Genomic DNA, 20,591 nt, shown 5'->3' on the forward strand with positions numbered 1-20,591 from the left:
TGCATAAATGATTACAGAATGACAACATTATTTTAATCTGAATTTCCTTGTAGAACTATTTATAATCGCTAGTAACTCCTACTTAAGAGCACTGTTCACACGCATACTGTCCATCTGTACACTGTTAATGTGTACACTGTTCACAAGTACACTGCTCACATGTATGCTGTTCATGTGTACACAGTTCACATGTACACTGTTTACATGTACAGTGTTCATATGTACACTGTTCACGTGTACACAGTCCAAATGTATACCCTTCACATGTACATTGTTCACATGTACACAGTTCACATGTACACAGTTCACATGTACACTGATCGCATGTACACTGTTCACATGTACACAGTTCACATGTACACTGTTCACATGTACACAGTTCACATGTACACAGTTCACATGTACACTGTTCGCATGTACACTGATCGCATGTACACTGATCGCATGTGCACTGTTCACATGTACACAGTTCACATGTACACAGTTTACATGTACACTGTTTACATGTGCACAGTTCACATGTACACTGTTCACATGTACACAGTTCACATGTACACAGTTCACATGTACACTGTTTACATGTACACAGTTCACATGTACACTCTTCCCACATACACAGTTCACATGTACGCCATTCACATGTAGTGACACTGTTCTCATGTACACTGTTCACATATACACAGTTCCCATGTATACTGATCACATGTACATAGTTCACACGTACGCAGTTCAAATGTACAAAGCCCATATGTACACAGTTCATATGTACACAGTTCACATGTGCACTGATCCCATGTGCCCTGTTCACATGTACACAGTTCACATGTACACAGTTCATATGTACGCAGTTCACATGTGCACTGATCGCATGTGCCCTGTTCAAATGTACACAGTTCACATGTACGCAGTTCACATGTAGTGACACTGTTCTCATGTACACTGTTCACATGTAGTGACACTGTTCTCATGTACATTGTTCACATGTAGTGACACTGTTCTCATGTACACTGTTCACATGTAGTGACACTGTTCTCATGTACATTGTTCACATGTAAACTGTTCAAATTTATAAAGTTCTCCTTCACATTGTCTGAATCTTCTAAATACTAAATGCATATGTATAATGTCCTCCTTGGCTTTGTATGGCTCTATGTTGCTGAGTGAGAAGGAAGACCATCAAGTAGCTATTGTAAGGAAGAGACAGAAAGATGAAAATAAAAGAATGCCTGAAACAAGTTAAATTGAAAAGGCTGACCGTGGTAATTAAAGAACCATATCAAAACAGAAAATAATAAAAAAATATAAATATAATACAAGTAAGCTAGGTTAACCTAAACTTGACATAGTCCAGTTAGAACAATTTCATATCACTATTGCCACCTCTACCTCTGTTCCGTATATCTCCCATATCTCTATTGCCACCTCTACCTCTGTTCCGTATGTCTCTCATATCACCAAAGCTACACCTCAGTTCACCAGTCTTTCCATAAAGGTACCAATGTACCGTGAGGTCTTTCCATAAAGGTACCAAGGTACCGTCAGGTATTTCCATAAAGGTACCAAGGTACCGTAAGGTCTTTCCATAAAGGTACCAAGGTACCGTAAGATACTTTCCATAAAGGTACCAAGGTACCGTAAGATACTTTCCATAAAGGTACCAAGGTACCGTAAGATACTTTCCATAAAGGTACCAAGGTACCGTAAGATACTTTCCATAAAGGTACCAAGGTAGCGTAAGGTACTTTCCATAAAGGTACCAAGGTAGCGTAAGGTACTTTCCATAAAGGTACCAAGGTACCGTAAGATACTTTCCATAAAGGTACCAAGGTACCGTAAGATACTTTCCATAAAGGTACCAAGGTAGCGTAAGGTACTTTCCATAAAGGTACCAAGGTACCGTAAGATACTTTCCATAAAGGTACCAAGGTACCGTAAGATACTTTCCATAAAGGTACCAAGGTACCGTAAGATACTTTCCATAAAGGTACCAAGGTACCGTAAGATACTTTCCATAAAGGTACCAAGGTACCGTAAGATACTTTCCATAAAGGTACCAAGGTAGCGTAAGGTACTTTCCATAAAGGTACCAAGGTACCGTAAGATACTTTCCATAAAGGCACCAAGGTAGCGTAAGGTAGCAATAAAATCATTTTAGTGCTCATTCTTTTGTTTATTCAGTTTCTTACAATTAATTTATTAGTTTTTCACATTTAGTGTTTATATAGTTCTATAGAAAGCAATGGTTGTATTTCTATATATAATTACTGGAAGTATTCTCCTTTAAGCTTTTGAGCTCTGGAACGTATTAAATGAAATACAATGTGTTCTCATACGAATATTTGTTTCATTGTATGACGGTTTTGACATACAAAACAAATATTAGAACAAATGAACTTTGTATGTCGAGGTTTGACTGTACTCCTAGCCTATGATATACAAACACTTGAACACACGCTTCTCTGTGCATCTTTCAGACCTCCTTATTGTATTTGGCATGATCGACTGTAGTATTGTTACGACTTGCAAAAGACCCAAACAAATCTAGTAACACAACGCTATGATTTAGTTTAATCCTATGCAGACCTGATGCGTGAAAGAATGTCTACAGATCAAGGTTCAAGGACATAAATACTAGGTAAGGTATTTCAGTCGCTACACATGTCAAACATTCACGGCTATGGTCTCCTCACAAGGCTTCATAAGTAATCACTACATTGCAATACTTCTAGCGCTGGCTGCGATTTAGTTAAAGGAGTAACAGGTTTAAACCTTTTCAATGGATCTCGCCAATATAAATTTACTTAATAAATTATCAGACTGGTGGAAACGTCCTTTTGGGTAACATCTAAAAACGCACAAAGTGCGCTCATTGCTCGCAGAATTAGCCAATGATAGGTGAGTGATGCACAAGTGTTGTAAACAAACACCAAGACTAGACTAGGGCTGGCATCTTCAGAAGCCTGTATAGAGCATCTCGATATTTAACTATGGCTTATAACAGAGTTCATGCGCGCCAGAACTCTCAATTTACCTTTACAATATCCACACTAATGTCTGTGGAAAAAGTGTGGTACTTTGATTCACGATCTCTTTCTTCCCCGCAGCAAAAGAAGTCAATAGAAAATGCACATTTGATGGTGTCACTACCGCATACTTCCGCAGATTGTAACCTCCAGAGAAATGAGAGCTCAGACTTGCGTGTCAATCGCTGAAAGAAGGAAGTGGGTATTCAAACAGATCTAGCATGCATTAAAAATTCATTTGCCGAACATTGCAATATATCTACCTTACCCAGCACTAACACAGCTAGTACACGATGCCGGAATTATTAGCCCCTAAACAACCCTAATACTATTAATAATATAAAAGTAAGAGACACGCTTTAACCCAGATGACAAACAACAGTTCATTGTCTGTGAATACTCTTCATGACAGGGGCTTGCTAAAGATACTAACCACACAAATGTAATGGCCATATAAGTGCATGTAAAACATAATAGACAAGGAGACTTGGATATGCCCTCACTGCATGAGCACTTCAAAAGTTTGAGACGTCACATACATAGTTATCTTCCTGATAAATATCTAAGTGGTCACACGTAGAAAACAACCGTAAGTAAAATGGCTCCCTTCATAAGCTAATCACATCACATTATAAAAACTGACATCATCAAAGTGAGTAAAGTCCCAAATGGCCTGCTCATACAGACTATACTGAAACCTACCCACGCATCTTCATCTACTCCATGAAGCATTTCAAACACGAATGAGCCTTTTTCAGGACTTGATTTGCAGGTAAGTGTCGGATAAAGTACCTGTAAGCTTCTGCCATGTACAAGTGAGAAGACTGTGATTTGAATGTATTTCCTGAAAAACAGTTTAAGTAGAAACCAGAAACATGACTTATTCTCTCTTAGACCAAAGAGTTTCGGGGAACGGGCACAGATTACTTACTGGTCGCGGGCAGTAAAGGTCTTACTAGTGATTTCTATGGGACAACTGCACTCTATCTCCTCTGATATCACAAGATCTTCACAGCCCTGCTGAGCTTGCAAAGTGAAATCCAGCTGTAAATCATAAATTTTTGACACTGTATACCCAGTGCTTTGAGTCACACACCTTATACAATTAGTTGTACATTGTAACGAGTACTTGTGATCACACCTTATACAAGTAGTTGTATATTGTAACGAGTACTTGTGATCACACCTTAACAGAGTATTGTAGTTTCAATAAATTTTTTTATTGATTAATTTATTATTGTTAGCCTCAGCTAAAATTAATAAATAGCTCTTTTTGTTTACTATTCATTTCATGGAACATTCAACTGATATGAACTATACACTTCTACAGCTTATGGAACATTCAAGTGATATGAACTATACACTTCTACAGCTTATAGAACCTTCAACTGATATGAACTATACACTTCTACAGCTTATGGAACATTCAACTGATATGAACTATACACTTCTACAGCTTATGGAACATTCAACTGATATGAACTATACACTTCTACAGCTTATTGAACATTCAACTGATATGAACTATACACTTCTACAGCTTATTGAACATTCAACTGATATGAACTATACACTTCTACAGCTTATAGAACATTCAACTGATATGAACTATACACTTCTACAGCTTATGGCCAAAAAGCAATTAAAAAAATTATGTGATTTTTATACTTCTACAGTAAAAACATGTCCAATCATAACTTGACTAAACAAATGCATAGATTTAGTATTCGCACATATATGAAATGGAGTTGTTATGTGTACATGTTTATAACTTCCAATCTTATCCAATAAATTGTTTTGAAAGAAAACATAAGTCTTCACGAGAAACTACTCGTTATAACGAAGACCTTTTATAGAACACCTGTGCCATAAGAAAGCAGACCATAACTGAGTCCACACAAATATGGTGTTTAACAGCTACACTAGCTAGAGCAGAGCTGAGAAAGTCATTTTGGAGTTGCCTGTGATGTCTACATAACATACCTGCATAGACTGTGTACCAGGTGTAACGGTGCATGAAGAAGGGTAAAAGGAAATTTGACACCTCTCTAAAGGGAGAGAAATGTTAGATGCTTGAAGAGTAAAGGTATCAGCGAATGGAGAGGACACTTTGGGAAGAACTGGGCAGTGGTTGCCAGCGAATGACACATCCAGAATATTGTCTATACCCATGTATATAGCGTTTGCCTCTGCAACAGTTATATTGGACACACATAGGCCAAGACATTATTTAAAGCGTGCTATGAAGGACTCCTACACTCCTACAAGGAATTGATTTGTGGGTACTGTTCCTGCACTTCCACTTCATCTTGATTTGCATCAGCCTCATGTAAACTCTTAATGCTACTATCATCCAGTATTATGGTCTTCTTACCAGGGATTGTGTCACGCTTCATAGCTAATTCTTACATACGCTAATTCTTACATATGCTGTTTTAAGTTATTTAAAATCAATGCGTTGTGGATTATTTCGCTGTCTGAGAGATTTTGTGTACATCATAGAGACCCAAAGATACGCTAACTTAAACTATCTTCCAGCTAATTTTGGTTACCCGAAATTGCAAAACCAAAAGAACGCTTAGCGAAGGCAATTCATGCAAATTAACCATTTATTGACGCCTACGATGGATCGACAGCCCATGATGGATTGCCACGCTTAACATCGACAATGTTGGCAGCCTACTGGCTGTGCATGTATGTACCTGGTAAAGCCTGCCACTTGACTGGTAGCATACCGACAGATCCTAACAAGTGCCTCAAATAGCTGAGCTAGCCCTCACTAGATATCGCTGCCAACATCACTAGGTTAAAGCCAATAGATGTTTACTAAGACCATAATTGACTTCAATGATTTCCTTCCGTGTCAATCCACATTTCTCATTGCTCGAACCGTTAATGTTTGATTAGTGACAGCCACAAGGTTTACGAACTTCATGAAGCCCATTATAGGACCGATGGCCTAAATTATACTACAGAATAATTTCCTTGTGGAACAGTCCACAATTTGTTGGCAGAACTGTGGCTGGTAAAGCAAAGGAATGACAAACTTAAATTATTTGATGTTGTTGCTACGTGACCCACTATTTATATAGCTAAATAGATAAAATCTACACAATGCTAGTGTTAGATCATTTTCCCTTATTGAAAGCTGAGTAATCCTTTGATAGCCTATTATTTGTCTCAACAATGAACCTTACTGTGAATACGATGGCTGTACTGTAATTGTACCAAGCTTCTTTCGATGTACATTGCTAAAAGATTAAGTTTATTGTAAGCAGCTGTATATCAATAGACATAATACTACATTTATATCGTAATGAGTTTCAGAACTTGAATATTTTTTAGAACCAACTAGAGCCATTCATATATCACCGAGAGGATTTGTAAGAATTCAAGAAGGTGGCTAACAGAGGTTATATTACTAGTCAATCGTAATGTTAAAAACTTAAGAATTTCTAAAATAAAATCTCGATTAAATTACGACGAATGATTTTAAAAAACCTCAAATATTTTGTCTTTCAAGCTTCCACCGACAGGCCAGTAGTCAGCACACCAACTTGCAAGCAATTCTAATCAGCTGTTTGCAAGTTCGCACAGCATAAAGTTCGAGCGGACACACACACGCACGCACACAGATATGCAATTTTATGAAGACAGGTTATATCAGCAAAACCCTTATGAATGTTCTGTGGCCGCGTGTAACGAATTCTCAACAAAGTTAAATGTGTGGCATTGCCAATAACTTGAAACAGATCACATATGAAGCAAAACAAAATATCACGAGAGGGAAGGTGAGATCTCCATCTGTATACTTATCGCAAAAAGCTGCCCGCAACTAACTGTGAAAATTCAGTTGCAATATCTTAACTGCTTACAATAAAACGCTAAGAAACATAGTACAACCTACTCATACAATTAAAAAGATTGTATTATTTAAAAAAACTTAGGCAAGACCCGCCATCAACTTCACTGTTAGATGTTAGACTCAACAATATAATGCTGAGTGGACTACAAGGTCAATTGAGTGTCGATGAGCTCATCAATTTCTGAACCCAAATATATACGACACATGAAATCACAAGGCATGCTGTTGATGTTTTCAAAATGAAATGATTTGAAGTACACCATACAGAATAAATAAACACAAGAGCTGAAACTTGGAGTAAAACTCATTTCTGTGGAAGATGATTTAGTTTATTAAAGTGGAGAGTCTTAAAGGTCTGCAGGTTGGTATAGCAAAGATGAAAACTACCACGAGGTTCTTACCAGAGCTAACAGTGATCGAAGGAGGACTGTATCCAGCAATGGTAAAGCCACAGTCTTGCACACGGACAAACAACTCCAAGCCAGGTCTTCGGAGCCTGACTTGGTGTACTCGATATCTGCCTGGACCGGGCTCCTAAAATGAACACTGATAAAGTTTGACACTTTTTAGCTATGGAAGACCTGACTTGCCAACCTCCCTAGTAATTACACAACGACTCCATACTTAATGAGCTGCCTAATATCACAGATAGTATAGAATTGTTGTTTTATTGTGCTACAGTCGTCAGGTAATACTACAGTCACCAGTTAATACTAGAGTCACCAGTTAATACTGCAATCACCAGGTAATGCTACAGTCACCAGTTAATACTACAGTAACCAGTTAATACTACAGACAACAGTTAATACTACAGTCACCAGTTAATACTACAGTCATCAGTTAATACTACAGTCAACAGTTAATACTACACTCACCAGTTAATACTATAGTCACCAATTAATACTACAGACAACAGTTAATACTACAGTCATCAGTTAATACTACAGTCACCAATTAATACTACAGTCACCAGTTAATACTAGTCAACAGTTAATACTACAGTCACCAGTTAATACTACAGTCACCAATTAATACTACAGTCACCAGTTAACACTACAGTCATCAGTTAATACTACAGTCATCAGTTAATACTACAGTCATCAGTTAATACTACAGTCACCAATTAATACAACTGAAACAAATGAATATTACAAAGGTTACTCTTGCCCTTACTAATAATGATAATACACCAAGTCATGTCTCCTATTTTCACAACAGATGGGTGGCTGTTGGTGCAAGAATCTAGAGTGCTTCAGACAGAAACTGTAAAACTGGAAACAGGATGGAGTGGATAATCACTCAGGAACATCTGAAAGAGGTGCATCTATCTCTACTTGCTCAGGCAATTGATGTGTACACCAGTCAGGATGTGGTAAACAGGACACGACTGGTAAAGTTGCTCTACCAGATGCTTGGTTGAGTATGGTTAGCATGAAGGAGCCAGACGTTATAAACATCGATGTGAAGGCAGAGCCATATATTCTGTTAAAGTTTGATAAGCTGGAATGGAGGAAGCAGTGTTACCCTATTTATTAATTTTATTAAAACTGGAGCAAAGCATTATATCAGCATCATTCCATTGGTTGAACTGTATAATAAATGTGCATTTAGATGCTGAAAGTTCAGGGTGGTTCTTAAGAACAATGATGCATTGTGGGATATTATTCCTTATGCATATTCTATGGCTAATCATAACCTAAGTTCTTCCGATCTTTTACAACATTCACTGTTTCATAGAGGGATGGCTTTATTAAACAATGGTTAGCCAAGTGAGGTATCCAATTAAACCCTGAGCACCTAAAGAATGTGTTATAAACTAGTTATGTTAGGTTGAAACTGTAGCAACACACAAACTTAAGGGTTACATTGAGCAATATTTTACTAACAAAGTGGTAAGGGGACCGGGTCTAAAACAGGTCAAGGTCCTGCGCTAAGCTATTAAGCAGACTAGCAAAAGGTATCAACAATCCTGTATAATTCAGTGACGGAACACTGACCGTGGACCGTAAGATACTTTCCACTAGAGGCATTGTCTTTGAATAAACATTAAGGGCAGCTCATGGATGTTGGGTAAGACACAGAGGGTCTGAAAATGTCAGATGAACTCAATTTCAAGTTATCCTAGTTACATGTAGTTTTATATACAGTACCTATTGACTAGTATGACTTGTGCTAAAGAACCTTGAGCCATGTGATTTACCTCTAGAGCAAAGAGGAGCCTGTTGACACCGTGCGTGAGGTGCCCTCCTGTAAGGCTGGCAGCCAGCTCTTGGTCTTGTCCTTCGAGTTCAGCTGTATTGTTTTTACTCAGGTTACGTATCATGTGACCCGTGCTGGCAGAGTCCTTATGGCTGAGTAGACTGTGTGTGCTGACGCAAGTGAGGCCAAATGATGTCTCCCCTTGATCGTTCACATTCTTATACATTGTGAGGGGCATCGATTGGCAACATCCTGTAACAGAGTGATCACTCACGATCACATAGTCCGGTTCCATAAGGCAGCTATATTAACACACACTGCGACAGATCATGACATGACATATCGGCATATAAAATATGGCAAGCTGTGCTCAGTGCCCCTTAATGAATGGCAATAAGATACTTAGCTGGAGCAATTCAGCTTTTTAAAATCATGGAAAAGGAATACTACATCCATATTTTTAACACTAATAATCACATTCGCAGCAAAATGTAACAATTTCATGTGAAACTGAAACCAGAGTGCAAGGAGTTGGTCTTGGAACAATGCATACGTTTACGTCCATTTGCCGCTGGTTTACGTGTCTGCTCCTTCCCATCGCTGGGCTGGATGAGAAGAGAGAGGGTGTCATAGGTAAATGCTGCCGGGAGTTCAGAGTGTAAGGTAAACAATATATCGGCAGTCCTTGACGTTGTCTTGTAGGTGACCTTGTCCAGAGTGGCCAACATCGCGCAGTCTTCGATGACAACGATTGGCTCTGAAACAAGTAATGTTTGAGGATTGGCAGACCACCAATAAATTGGCACTAATCGGGAATGTTAACACGATATTAAGCAATAAAAATGACTATTTATTACTTGAGTCCGGAGGATTCAATGGCGGAGCTCCAATATGATGCCGATTGTTAAAAGTAGTTATGAACCTGGGCTAATATGACATGAAGATTTAACAGCTGGAGTCAAAATTTTATCAAGATGGTAACTGTAAGGCTAAGTAGTTTTGACAAACACCTGGACATGTCTTCCGCTTCCTCTTCACCTGTATCCATCGATAAAATTGCTCAAAATCATACGAATATCACATTTAATGCGAGTTGAACCTGATGTAGAAACAAGTATTTTCTCTTGTAAAGATTCACTATACATGTACCTTTGTGAGTGAACTGAAGGATTCTGTCAGCAAACTCGAGTCTCATATCAAGGGGTGCTTTGGAATGAGAGGCAACCTTGAGGCACGCTCTGAGGTAAGCAGCATTGCTACCAAGCATCTGTTCACAGAGCGCCAGCTGAACCCAAGTATCCAGCTCTAGAGATGTCCATTTGTCATTGCTGAAGAGTTGTAAGGAGTCGAGGAGAAAAGCTTCAGCTTGTTGAGCTTCCCCCGAAGCCCTAAACAGTGACAAATATTGAATAGTCTTGTATACCCCCTCTTTACCATACGCTGCTTCCTTTCCTGTTAGAGATTACCTTACTCGACTGCAAACCTATAATACCGGTTCCAAATGCATGACAAAAATGCTTCGTCTTCACACCGCTTTGCAAAGCATAAAAATTACACCAAGACATTCTGAAAATGATGAAGAGTAACGATGGTCCAGGCTGACATAAGCTAGCCCTGGAAAGAGGATAATGGAACAGGCCTATTGCGGCTGGCTGAGATGTCCAATTATTACATTGGCAGATACTACAAGCGACCAAACACTGCTTCTCTGTTCTCCTGTGCTCAGTCAGCTAAGCAAATTGTCAAGGCCATAATGTCGAGTGTAGCAGAGCTGTGACCATAACTTTATACACGATATATTATCTTATAATCCATGGATTATAACTAGGATTAATTCCAGAAAAGCATTTATTACCAAATATGTAAAAAAGTTTAATTGATTATGGGCGGCACATGAAAAACTTACAACCGATAATCCTTTCTATATTTAGTAACTATTTTTATGAAACTCTAAACTATGGCTCCGCAAGTAAATGCTTTGTTTAAAAAAGATGTTGTAATTTAACTTGCGTCTCATGAATTCTGATGAAAATGGTGGGCAAACAGATTCTTATCGTCTGTACAAAAACATATCATACTGGTTACATACTATGGGTATTGTATTTTGTATCGTATTGGTACTATACTATTGGTATCGTATTTTGTATCGTACTGGTTGTATACTATAGGTGTCATATTTTTTATCGTATTGGTGATATACTATGGGTATCATATTTTGTATCGTATTGGTTATATACTGTGGGTATCGTATTTTGTATCGTATTGGTTATATACTATGGGTATCGTATTTTGTATCGTATTAATTATATACCACGCATATTGTATTTTGTATCGTATTGGTTATATACTATGGGTATCACATTTTGTATCGCATTGGTTATATACTATGGGTATCCCATTTTGGATCGTATTGATTATATACTATGGGTATCGTATTTTGTATCGCATTGGTTATATACTACGGATATCACATTTTGTATCGCATTGGTTATATACTATGGGTATCACATTTTGTATCGTACTGGTTATATACTATGCCACTATGGTATCGTATTTTGTATCGTATTGGTTATATACTATGGGTATATAGTAGATAACCAATACGATGAGCCCATCGAAATCGAGTGAGAGCATAGAGACATACTGCTAATATTTACCAACAAAAGCATGATCCGTGGTGCTGCAAATATTTGTCAACTGTTCACAAAAATATACAGATGAAACGCTGCGTGGCAAAGAATAGTCAATTGGCAGATGAATATCGGCTGCGGCTGTGAGAGAGAAAAAGCATTCTCTAATCAAAGATGATGAGGCACCTTTAGCCGGTTGCCAGCACTAGCAGGAACAAAGACTATTTATATTTATCACCCATGAGAACTTACCATTAGAATAGATATCATCAAATTACGAATTGGCACAGGTGTATGACAGAAAAATATTGCTACATGACCGTGTAGGCATATCTGGCAAGATACGATTAACAGTGTGTGGTATGCATCACATTTCTTCATTCCACGAGCAAATGTCGTACCAGTTAGTGCAAAAATATGCGAGATATAAGATTAGCTCAATCAATCAAACATATTGAAAGACTAATCTTCCTGTCTGGACTAGAGAGAGCGAAAGGTATGGAGAGAGACAAGAATTACATATGCTTAATACGACTACTCTTGGCATATCTTGACACAGGAAATCATGCTTATAGATTATTGTGCAATAATCACTGAACCTCGAGTTTTGACATTTGAAACGCGGCAAGTAAACCAACTCCAACTGCAAAGCATCGTATGATTTTAAAGTGAACAACTTAAGGTGCGTTTACACCAGGCCGATTTGTCGGAGTTGTTTCAACTCCGACGAAATCTGAGTTGGAACCGCTTCTAGTCTGTCTACGATTTGAAATACGTTTTTGCAGAGGCTTTTACACCGGACCAACTCCAACTCCGATTATACAAAATGGGTCACTATTTTAACCAATTAAATACAACATCGATACCTAATCCATTTTGAGCGCTTATCACCATAAACGGAAACGATAACCTTGCCATTGATTCATAGCACGCCCACACAGCTTCAACTTACCATAATTCTTATAGTAACAATAGTAATAATTTAGTTCGTCAAAAGTAATTTTTTTCAAGGATGGAACAAGACAACGACGATTTACTACTATGTTGTGCTGCAGCTGCAGCCGTTATAATTTTAGATGAAGTCGAAGAAAAACAGGTACGTGCGCATATTTTAATTTGGATATACATTGTATAGTCAATTATTTAAGCTATTCATATTGTTAACATTTAATTTAACAATATTGTTTACGGTTTTTCATCAATGTTTCAATTTACATAATTTTATTAATTGTCACTGTACCCGGTTAGACAAACCGTTAGAAAAAATATTGCTAATATTTATCGAAATATCACTATATCTTAGTAAATCCACCATTGCATTTCCCTCTGACAGTTTCTATATTCGACAGTACCCTAACAAGGCAATCTACTTTTAAACTACTTGGCTTTGTCATCAACCAGACCACATCTCATTCATGTCAAATAACATCATCTAACCTACGTTTATTTTATAACATTCGTCATCTTATGAACTTTGATATTGCCAAACTATATTACTATAATTTTATCCATTCTTATCTTATATATGGCCTACATGTGTTCTACCCTACAACACCTGTAAAATCTTTTAAAACCAAACTCAAACTACACCTACTATTCTCTGACCAATAATACCATTAACCATCTAGTCTTACCTATTTTAACATTATACGTTGGTTGTTTTCATAACTAGAAATTTGTTGTCATAGATATGCATAACTATTTTCACGGAGTTTTTTGTTTGTCCAATTTTTGTTTAAACAATACTTTTTGTTGTACATTGCTTTTTAGTTAGTTTACTAGCTGTGGTACCTTGTGGAAAACATATTGTAAAATATGACTATTGATTATCACAATAAAGGTTGCTCATATATATATATATATATATTGCCTATTAATTTTCGGGAAAATCTTTCCTCGGTTTGTGACCCAAACCGACTTTTCACATGATTGTACTACTGCATGTTCTGTATATTTGTAGGAAGATTTGAGAAAGGGTAAACCATGGGTCGGTCCAATTACTGGATCACGTACCATACATGGTGCTTTTTATTCAACTGTGCCCAAGCTAATCGATGCTACTGGCGATGACAAGCTACCGTCCAACCGGGTTGGCACGTTCCAAAATTATTTCCGATTGTCTAAAGAAGAGTTTTGCTTAGTTTTATCGAAAGTGGAGCTAGAAATAAAGAAGCTAGATACCCACTATAGAGAAGCTATTACTGCCGAAGAAAGATTGATGGTAACACTGAGATATTTAGCTACCGGCTCTAGTTTAACTCAACTGCATTATGAATGGTATATCTCAGTTGCAAGCTTATCACAAATAATTTCCGAGACTTCAAGAGCAATATACAATTGTTTAAAAGACGACTTTATTAAAACTCCGTCTAGTGTGCAAGAATGGCTCAACATCTCGACTGATTTGGAAGAGAAATGGAATTTCCCAAATGCCATTGGTGCCCTTGACGGCAAACATGTGATGATGAACAAGCCTTGGCGTGCTGGGTCTGAGTACCATAACTACAAGGGACAGGAATCAATTATCTTGCTGGCTATGTGTGACGCCAATTACTCTTTTACGTATGTTGATGTTGGGGCACAAGGTCGAGCTTCAGATGGAGGTGTTTTTGAAGTCAGTACGCTGCAGGCATCATTGACCAGCAATAATATTAACGTACCGCCTGCCCGCTTGCTGCCAGGGTGTAAAGAACCTTTACCTTATGTAATACTAGCCGATGAGGCCTTTCCTTTAAAATCTCACTTGATGCGACCATACCCGAAAAGGGTTTTGACAGATGAGAGAAGAATTTTTAATTACCGGTTGTCACGGGTTAGAAGACTAATTGAAAACTCATTTGGAATTCTCTCTTCGACATGGCGAATTTTACTTCGTCGCATTGACCTTCAGCCAGATAAAACTAGAACCATTGTATTGGCTTGCTGCGCTCTGCACAATCTGATTCGTAGTTCTTGCCATCCTCCTGAAGGAACAGTGCCACCATTACCTCGAGAACCGTTTAATCTAGCAGACACTATACCTAGTGTTGAAGCTCGACCCGTTAGACCAACTGAAGCTGCTAAGATGGTTCGGGAACAGTATTGTGATTATCTCAACAAAGATGGAGCAGTCTGGTGGCAGAGAGGGTACGCATTGTTACAATGATACAGGTGAGCTTGATTTTAAAGCATTTTATAACTAGGCTGCTTGAAATTCATCTCTTGTGTTCTGACATTTCTCATCAGCAATTTGTGTGCAGGGATACAAATAATTGCAATAATTTCAAAATTTTTCACACGGTTCACCTGTAGTTTGGTGAGCATATTTAAGACTGTCTCTTGCAGTAGTGAATGAGAATTACCTATGTTTTAGATCTGTCAAGCAATGGTAACGCAGTCATGGATTGATGAGTTATTATATTCGATGTACATCAACCAACACTACAAGAGCTCATTTTTTATGGAAGCAATTACGGTGTTTGCCATCTACCGTACAGCAGTTAACATTTTGCTCAATGGTACAGACAGTTTGTAAAGTGCATGTTTATTGAATATTTGAGTCCTATTGATCTGTGTAAAAATATTATCACACACTTATGACATATACAGTGGTGTGCAAAATAAACTGGACCACGTTTCTAAAAAACTAAAAATCTCATTTACAAACTTTGTCATCCACTGTAAATATAGTCTGTAAACTATGGCGCCTTACAGTGCCTCGCCTTGCGCGTTCACAACTCGAGTTGATCAACTTGAGTTGCACAACTCGAGTTGTGAACGCGCAACACGACTTTTCAAAAGTAAGGTGCAATATACTGGTATTACGGTAGCATAACCGTAGATCTAGTTATATTAACAATGGTACATCAATAGGCACCCGTTAGCTAATAGAAATTAAACTGTATGTACTGTAAAACTAGAGCTAATAGCGAATTATTAGAATTATACTGTGCCGAGTTTGCAACTCGAGTTGTACAACTCGAGTTTGTAAATATAACTCGAGTTGTACAACTCGAGTTGCACAACTCGAGTTGCAAACTCGGCACAGTATAATTCTAATAATTCGCTATTAGCTCTAGTTTTACAGTACATACAGTTTAATTTCTATTAGCTAACGGGTGCCTATTGATGTACCATTGTTAATATAACTAGATCTACGGTTATGCTACCGTAATACCGATATATTGCACCTTACTTTTGAAAAGTCGCGTTGCGTGTTCACAACTCGAGTTGTGCAACTCGAGTTGTACAACTCGAGTTGTGAACGCGCAAGGCGAGGCACTGTAAGGCGCCATAGTAAACTTAGTCCATGGCCATAAATTATATGTTGAATTACTCCTATTTTTGTCCTTGTTTCACATATATAAACAAAGCAGCTGTTAGATTATATTTTTTAATAATTATGTAGGCTGAATTCTGATCATTTCAATTTTTTGAAATGTTGCAAATTAAAAAAATGAAATGTTCAGATTTTAGCCTACATAGTTATTTAAATACATAATTTTATAAACTGTTTGATTTACATATTTAAAATAAGGACAAAAAGGGATACATTCAATATATAATATATGGTTATGGACCAAATGAACAGTAGGTAACCATGTTGTACATGAGAAGTTTAGTATTCCCATAAAAAAGGTATATATATGCAGAAAATATAAGTTTATGATTATATGAAAACTTGTTAGTACTATAATATTAAATAGCTCGGATCAGTGTCCGCTTCGGTTGATTGGCCATATATAGGTGCCGGTGGTTGCTCTTGAAACCGAGCTTCATGAAGAATTTGTTGAATCTTCAACAATGTGGTCGAGGCTACTTGTTTATTTGAGATTTGGCGGAGCTGCTCAGCAATCATCTTGCCAGCATAGTCATACTCATCCAATTTTGGGTTCCTACTCTCCTGCACTGTCATCATAGTGTCTGTTATCGCTTTTAAGGTTTTAGCTCTGGTTTCTTCAGACTCCGCCCTCTTGCGCTTGAGCGACCGGGATGGCTGAACTGCAGTTTCAGGCGCACTATCACCATTCATTTCCTCGAGACTGGGAGACGAGGCAATTGGTACAGCTAACACTGCTGAATCGGATTTATTCATGTCAGCTTGACTGGCTGAGTCTGTGGGTGCTGAAAAAGATGACGAATATGAGTTAGTTGTCGATTTGTCATACAGTAGCGTGGGTATTGTTACATGTACCATGTACAAATAATAAAACTCTCTATATGAACTACGTACCTTCACTAGGCATCTCAATACTCGACTCAGTCTGATTGACATGCACCGTCGCTGCTAGAAACATTAGGCTGGTGTAGTATGGCCAAGAAGGTTGATAAGTATCTCCAGCCCCTGCACCTGACCTCTGGGAACTGAGGACTTTTTTGTATTCTTTAAGCCAGTACGTGCGTAGCCCTTGATACTTGGCTTTGACAATTTGAACTAAAATGAGACAAAAAACTAAATAAATAATTAACACATTGAATTCTTGTGTAGGTAAACCAACGAGAGTGATCTCTAATAAAACCATCAGCATTGATGAAAATAGGTTGCAGTTTGACGAGGGTTCAAATAAAAGCGATCATTATTAAATTTGTTGTAATAAACAAACTATTAACATAAACATTAATAATTTTTAATTACTACATGTTTACTACCTTTGCTAGATCAGCTGTTTACACAATAGATAACACTACACTGCGCACTATTGCTAGACCTACTAACCTGTACTGTTCAGCGACTTGGCTAAATCCACATACTGTCCTTGAGCCCGTGAAAAATGCTCCGGATGCGTATGGTTCCATATGTAGAACCGTGGCTGTAACTCTGTGATTAACTGCTCAGAGCTCAGTGTTTTCAATGCTAATTTTAACTGATCTTTAGGAACAACGGAATAAACAGCCATGTTTTATGATTGCTACGATTGCTAATGATATTACCCGCGCAATTGCGAAGTTTTGCAATTTTACGAGATATGATTGGTCAATTTATTGTTTCACTCCGACAAGGACGGCCGTCAAAATCGGACCAACATAGTATGTAGCATTTCACCGATTTTGTGTCTTTGACGGAGACGATGCAGTTTTTACAACCGATTTGCCTTTTACACCAGGCCGATTTTGTCGGAGTTGAAACAACTCCGACAAATCGGCCTGGTGTAAACGCACCTTTAGCGCTACTGTCAGCATTGCTGAGACTCTATTGTGCTAACGTTATTGCGGGTGTATCTAATTATCAAGTGGCAGCAAGAGAATTGGTCTGTCAGCAATCAAAAGTGAAGGTATTTACCGCTGTGGCTAACTCACATGTAAAACTTGGCAAGCTGTTGCCCAAGTATTTTGGCCATGCGGGTGTGACCGATGTATTTCAGTGTACCCATGGTGAGCTCTGTCAGCTGCACATAGTAATCTCTAAAGTCAGCAGGCGAAGACAGCACCTTCCTTAGCATCTCCCGGGGCCGCAGATCAGCCTGTGTACTCTCTTCTCCTGTGTGTTCGTATTGAAGTGTTAAGAAACGAATGCTTGTCATGCAAAACGGTACATCAGACAACAATGGTTGTATACACGTGACTATACTGAGAGAGGAAAAGACAAGCCACCATTTTATAAAGAATGAACTATTATTATGCCTATGAATTATTATAAATTATGCCTAGAGCATTATCGACAGCCATAGAGTACTCTGAATTACTCTCATTAAATAGATCTTAATCATAGAGCTTTACTAGAGTTTATCAGAAAGTATCGACATTTTTCCTATTACAGTGGAACCTCGGTTCTCGAACACAATCCTTTCCAGAAGGTTGGTCGAAAACTGAGTTGTTTGAGATCCGAAACAGGTTTTCCCATTAGAATTAATATATATAAGTTTTAATCCGTTCCAACACCCTGAATGTTTACCTTTTTAGTATTTTATACATTATTTTATGCATGAAATTGCACATTAAAATGCTGACCAACACATAAAAAGCAATGTATATCTCAAAAATTGTTAAGCAAAATGGCAAAGACACAAATAACATAAACATAACCCAGGCTAATCGTATGTTCGCGCTGTCGTAATCTTCCATACGAAAGATTACGCTAACATGAATGTGTAAAAATAAAAAAAAGGATAAAGAAAGGAATTATGAATAGGATTTTTTACTCGACTACAGGATGTTCTTTTCTCTTAAAATATCTATCCAATGACACTTGCTTCTGCCTTCTTTTTAGCACTTTTCGGAAGTGGTTCATGATAGTGTCGTTAAAGTCATTGATGACTCTGGTGGCTGCAGCTTTATCGGGGTGGTGGAGTTCGACGAAATTCTGTAACTCGGCCTATTTGCTATACATTTGTTTAATCTCGGACAATGCGACAACAGTTGGTCACGGAGAGAGCGATCTACAACCGTACGCCGCTCAGCATCCCACCCTCACGTACGCACCCACGCGTCGTACCGGCGTTCGAACTCCGATTTTTGTTCGAACTACGAAGCAAGAATTTATCAAATTTTTTGTTCAGACTCCGATTTGTTCGAACTGCGAGTCATTCGAAAACCGAGGTTCCACTGTATTTGCGGTTGCTTTTGGTGTTTGAGACAATCTGACTGCCAGAATGTTTCAAGACTAACATTGATGAAACTTGATCATTGTTAAAACACTCAGATCTAGTGAAAATGTGATTGTGGCATCTATAGTTGTAAGGAGACCGACGGGGAAGAGAGACACGTAACAGTGCAACTATAACACAATAGCTGATATCAACTACAGCAACGATAGCAACTAGTGATGTCATTCTGCACGTATTTTTCTCGTGAGTGTTTTAACCAGATAAAGTGTTGTTGATTTTAATCTTAAAACTTCTTGGTAGTCAGATCCCCTCAAGCATCCAAAACAAGTTCAAATGATCTTGGTAGTCAGATCCCCTCAAGCATCCAAAACAAGTTCAAATGGTAGTCAGATCCCCTCAAGCATCCAAAACAAGTTCAAATGGTAGTCAGATCCCCTCAAGCATCCAAAACAAGTTCAAAACTTGTTGGTAGTCAGATCCCCTCAAGCATCCAAAACAAGTTCAAATGATAGTCAGATCCCCTCAAGCATCCAAAACAAGTTCAAATGATCTTGGTAGTCAGATCCCCTCAAGCATCCAAAACAAGTTCAAATGATCTTGGTAGTCAGATCCCCTCAAGCATCCTAAACAAGTTCAAATGATCTTGGTAGTCAGATCCCCTCAAGCATCCAAAACAAGTTCAAATGATCTTGGTAGTCAGATCCCCTCAAGCATCCAAAACAAGTTCAAATGATCTTGGTAGTCAGATCCCCTCAAGCATCCAAAACAAGTTCAAATGATCTTGGTAGGCAGATCCCCTCAAGCATCCAAAACAAGTTCAAATGATCTTGGTAGTCAGATCCCCTCAAGCATCCAAAACAGGTTCAAATGATCTTGGTAGTCAGATCCCCTCAAGCATCCAAAACAAGTTCAAATGATCTTGGTAGTCAGATCCCCTCAAGCATCCTAAACAAGTTCAAATGATCTTGGTAGTCAGATCCCCTCAAGCATCCAAAACAAGTTCAAATGATCTTGGTAGTCAGATCCCCTCAATAGAAAATGTCAATACTTGTTGATAAAATCTAATAAGATTTTGTCTAAGTTTATCTTTAATACGACGGCACAGAGCATCGTACATCTTTAATACGACGGCACAGAGCATCGTACATCTTTAATACGACGGCACAGAGCATCGTACATCTTTAATACGACGGCACAGAGCATCGTACATCTTTAATACGACGGCACAGAGCATCGTACATCTTTAATACGACGGCACAGAGCATCGTTCATCTTTAATACGACGGCACAGAGCATCGTACATCTTTAATACGACGGCACAGAGCATCGTTCATCTTTAATACGACGGCAC

General features: G+C 38.2%; 2 protein-coding genes across 2 annotated transcripts in view; one reads left to right on the plus strand and one right to left on the minus strand.

The window, feature by feature from the left end:
- The window catches only part of LOC137403816 (trafficking protein particle complex subunit 10-like), a 49,357-nt gene that overhangs the window by 12,107 nt on the left and 16,659 nt on the right, over window positions 1–20,591 (minus strand). Inside the window, exons 11-19 of the mRNA XM_068089872.1 lie at window positions 17,994–18,174; window positions 10,237–10,475; window positions 9,641–9,844; window positions 9,089–9,339; window positions 7,290–7,422; window positions 5,007–5,212; window positions 3,955–4,067; window positions 3,726–3,867; window positions 3,032–3,208 (exon numbers count right to left, since the gene is read on the minus strand). Of these exons, the coding sequence (XP_067945973.1) occupies window positions 3,032–3,208; window positions 3,726–3,867; window positions 3,955–4,067; window positions 5,007–5,212; window positions 7,290–7,422; window positions 9,089–9,339; window positions 9,641–9,844; window positions 10,237–10,475; window positions 17,994–18,174 (1,646 nt within the window). The remainder of the gene's footprint in view (window positions 1–3,031; window positions 3,209–3,725; window positions 3,868–3,954; window positions 4,068–5,006; window positions 5,213–7,289; window positions 7,423–9,088; window positions 9,340–9,640; window positions 9,845–10,236; window positions 10,476–17,993; window positions 18,175–20,591) is intronic.
- LOC137404119 (uncharacterized) lies at window positions 12,730–14,725 on the plus strand. The gene is made up of 3 exons (XM_068090272.1): window positions 12,730–12,813; window positions 13,678–14,628; window positions 14,687–14,725. Exons 1-3 carry the CDS (start codon window positions 12,730–12,732, stop codon window positions 14,723–14,725), a joined length of 1,074 nt encoding a protein of 357 aa, XP_067946373.1.

The sequence above is a fragment of the Watersipora subatra genome, chromosome 9, assembly GCF_963576615.1.
Source record: "Watersipora subatra chromosome 9, tzWatSuba1.1, whole genome shotgun sequence".
NCBI classification, from domain to species: domain Eukaryota; kingdom Metazoa; phylum Bryozoa; class Gymnolaemata; order Cheilostomatida; family Watersiporidae; genus Watersipora; species Watersipora subatra.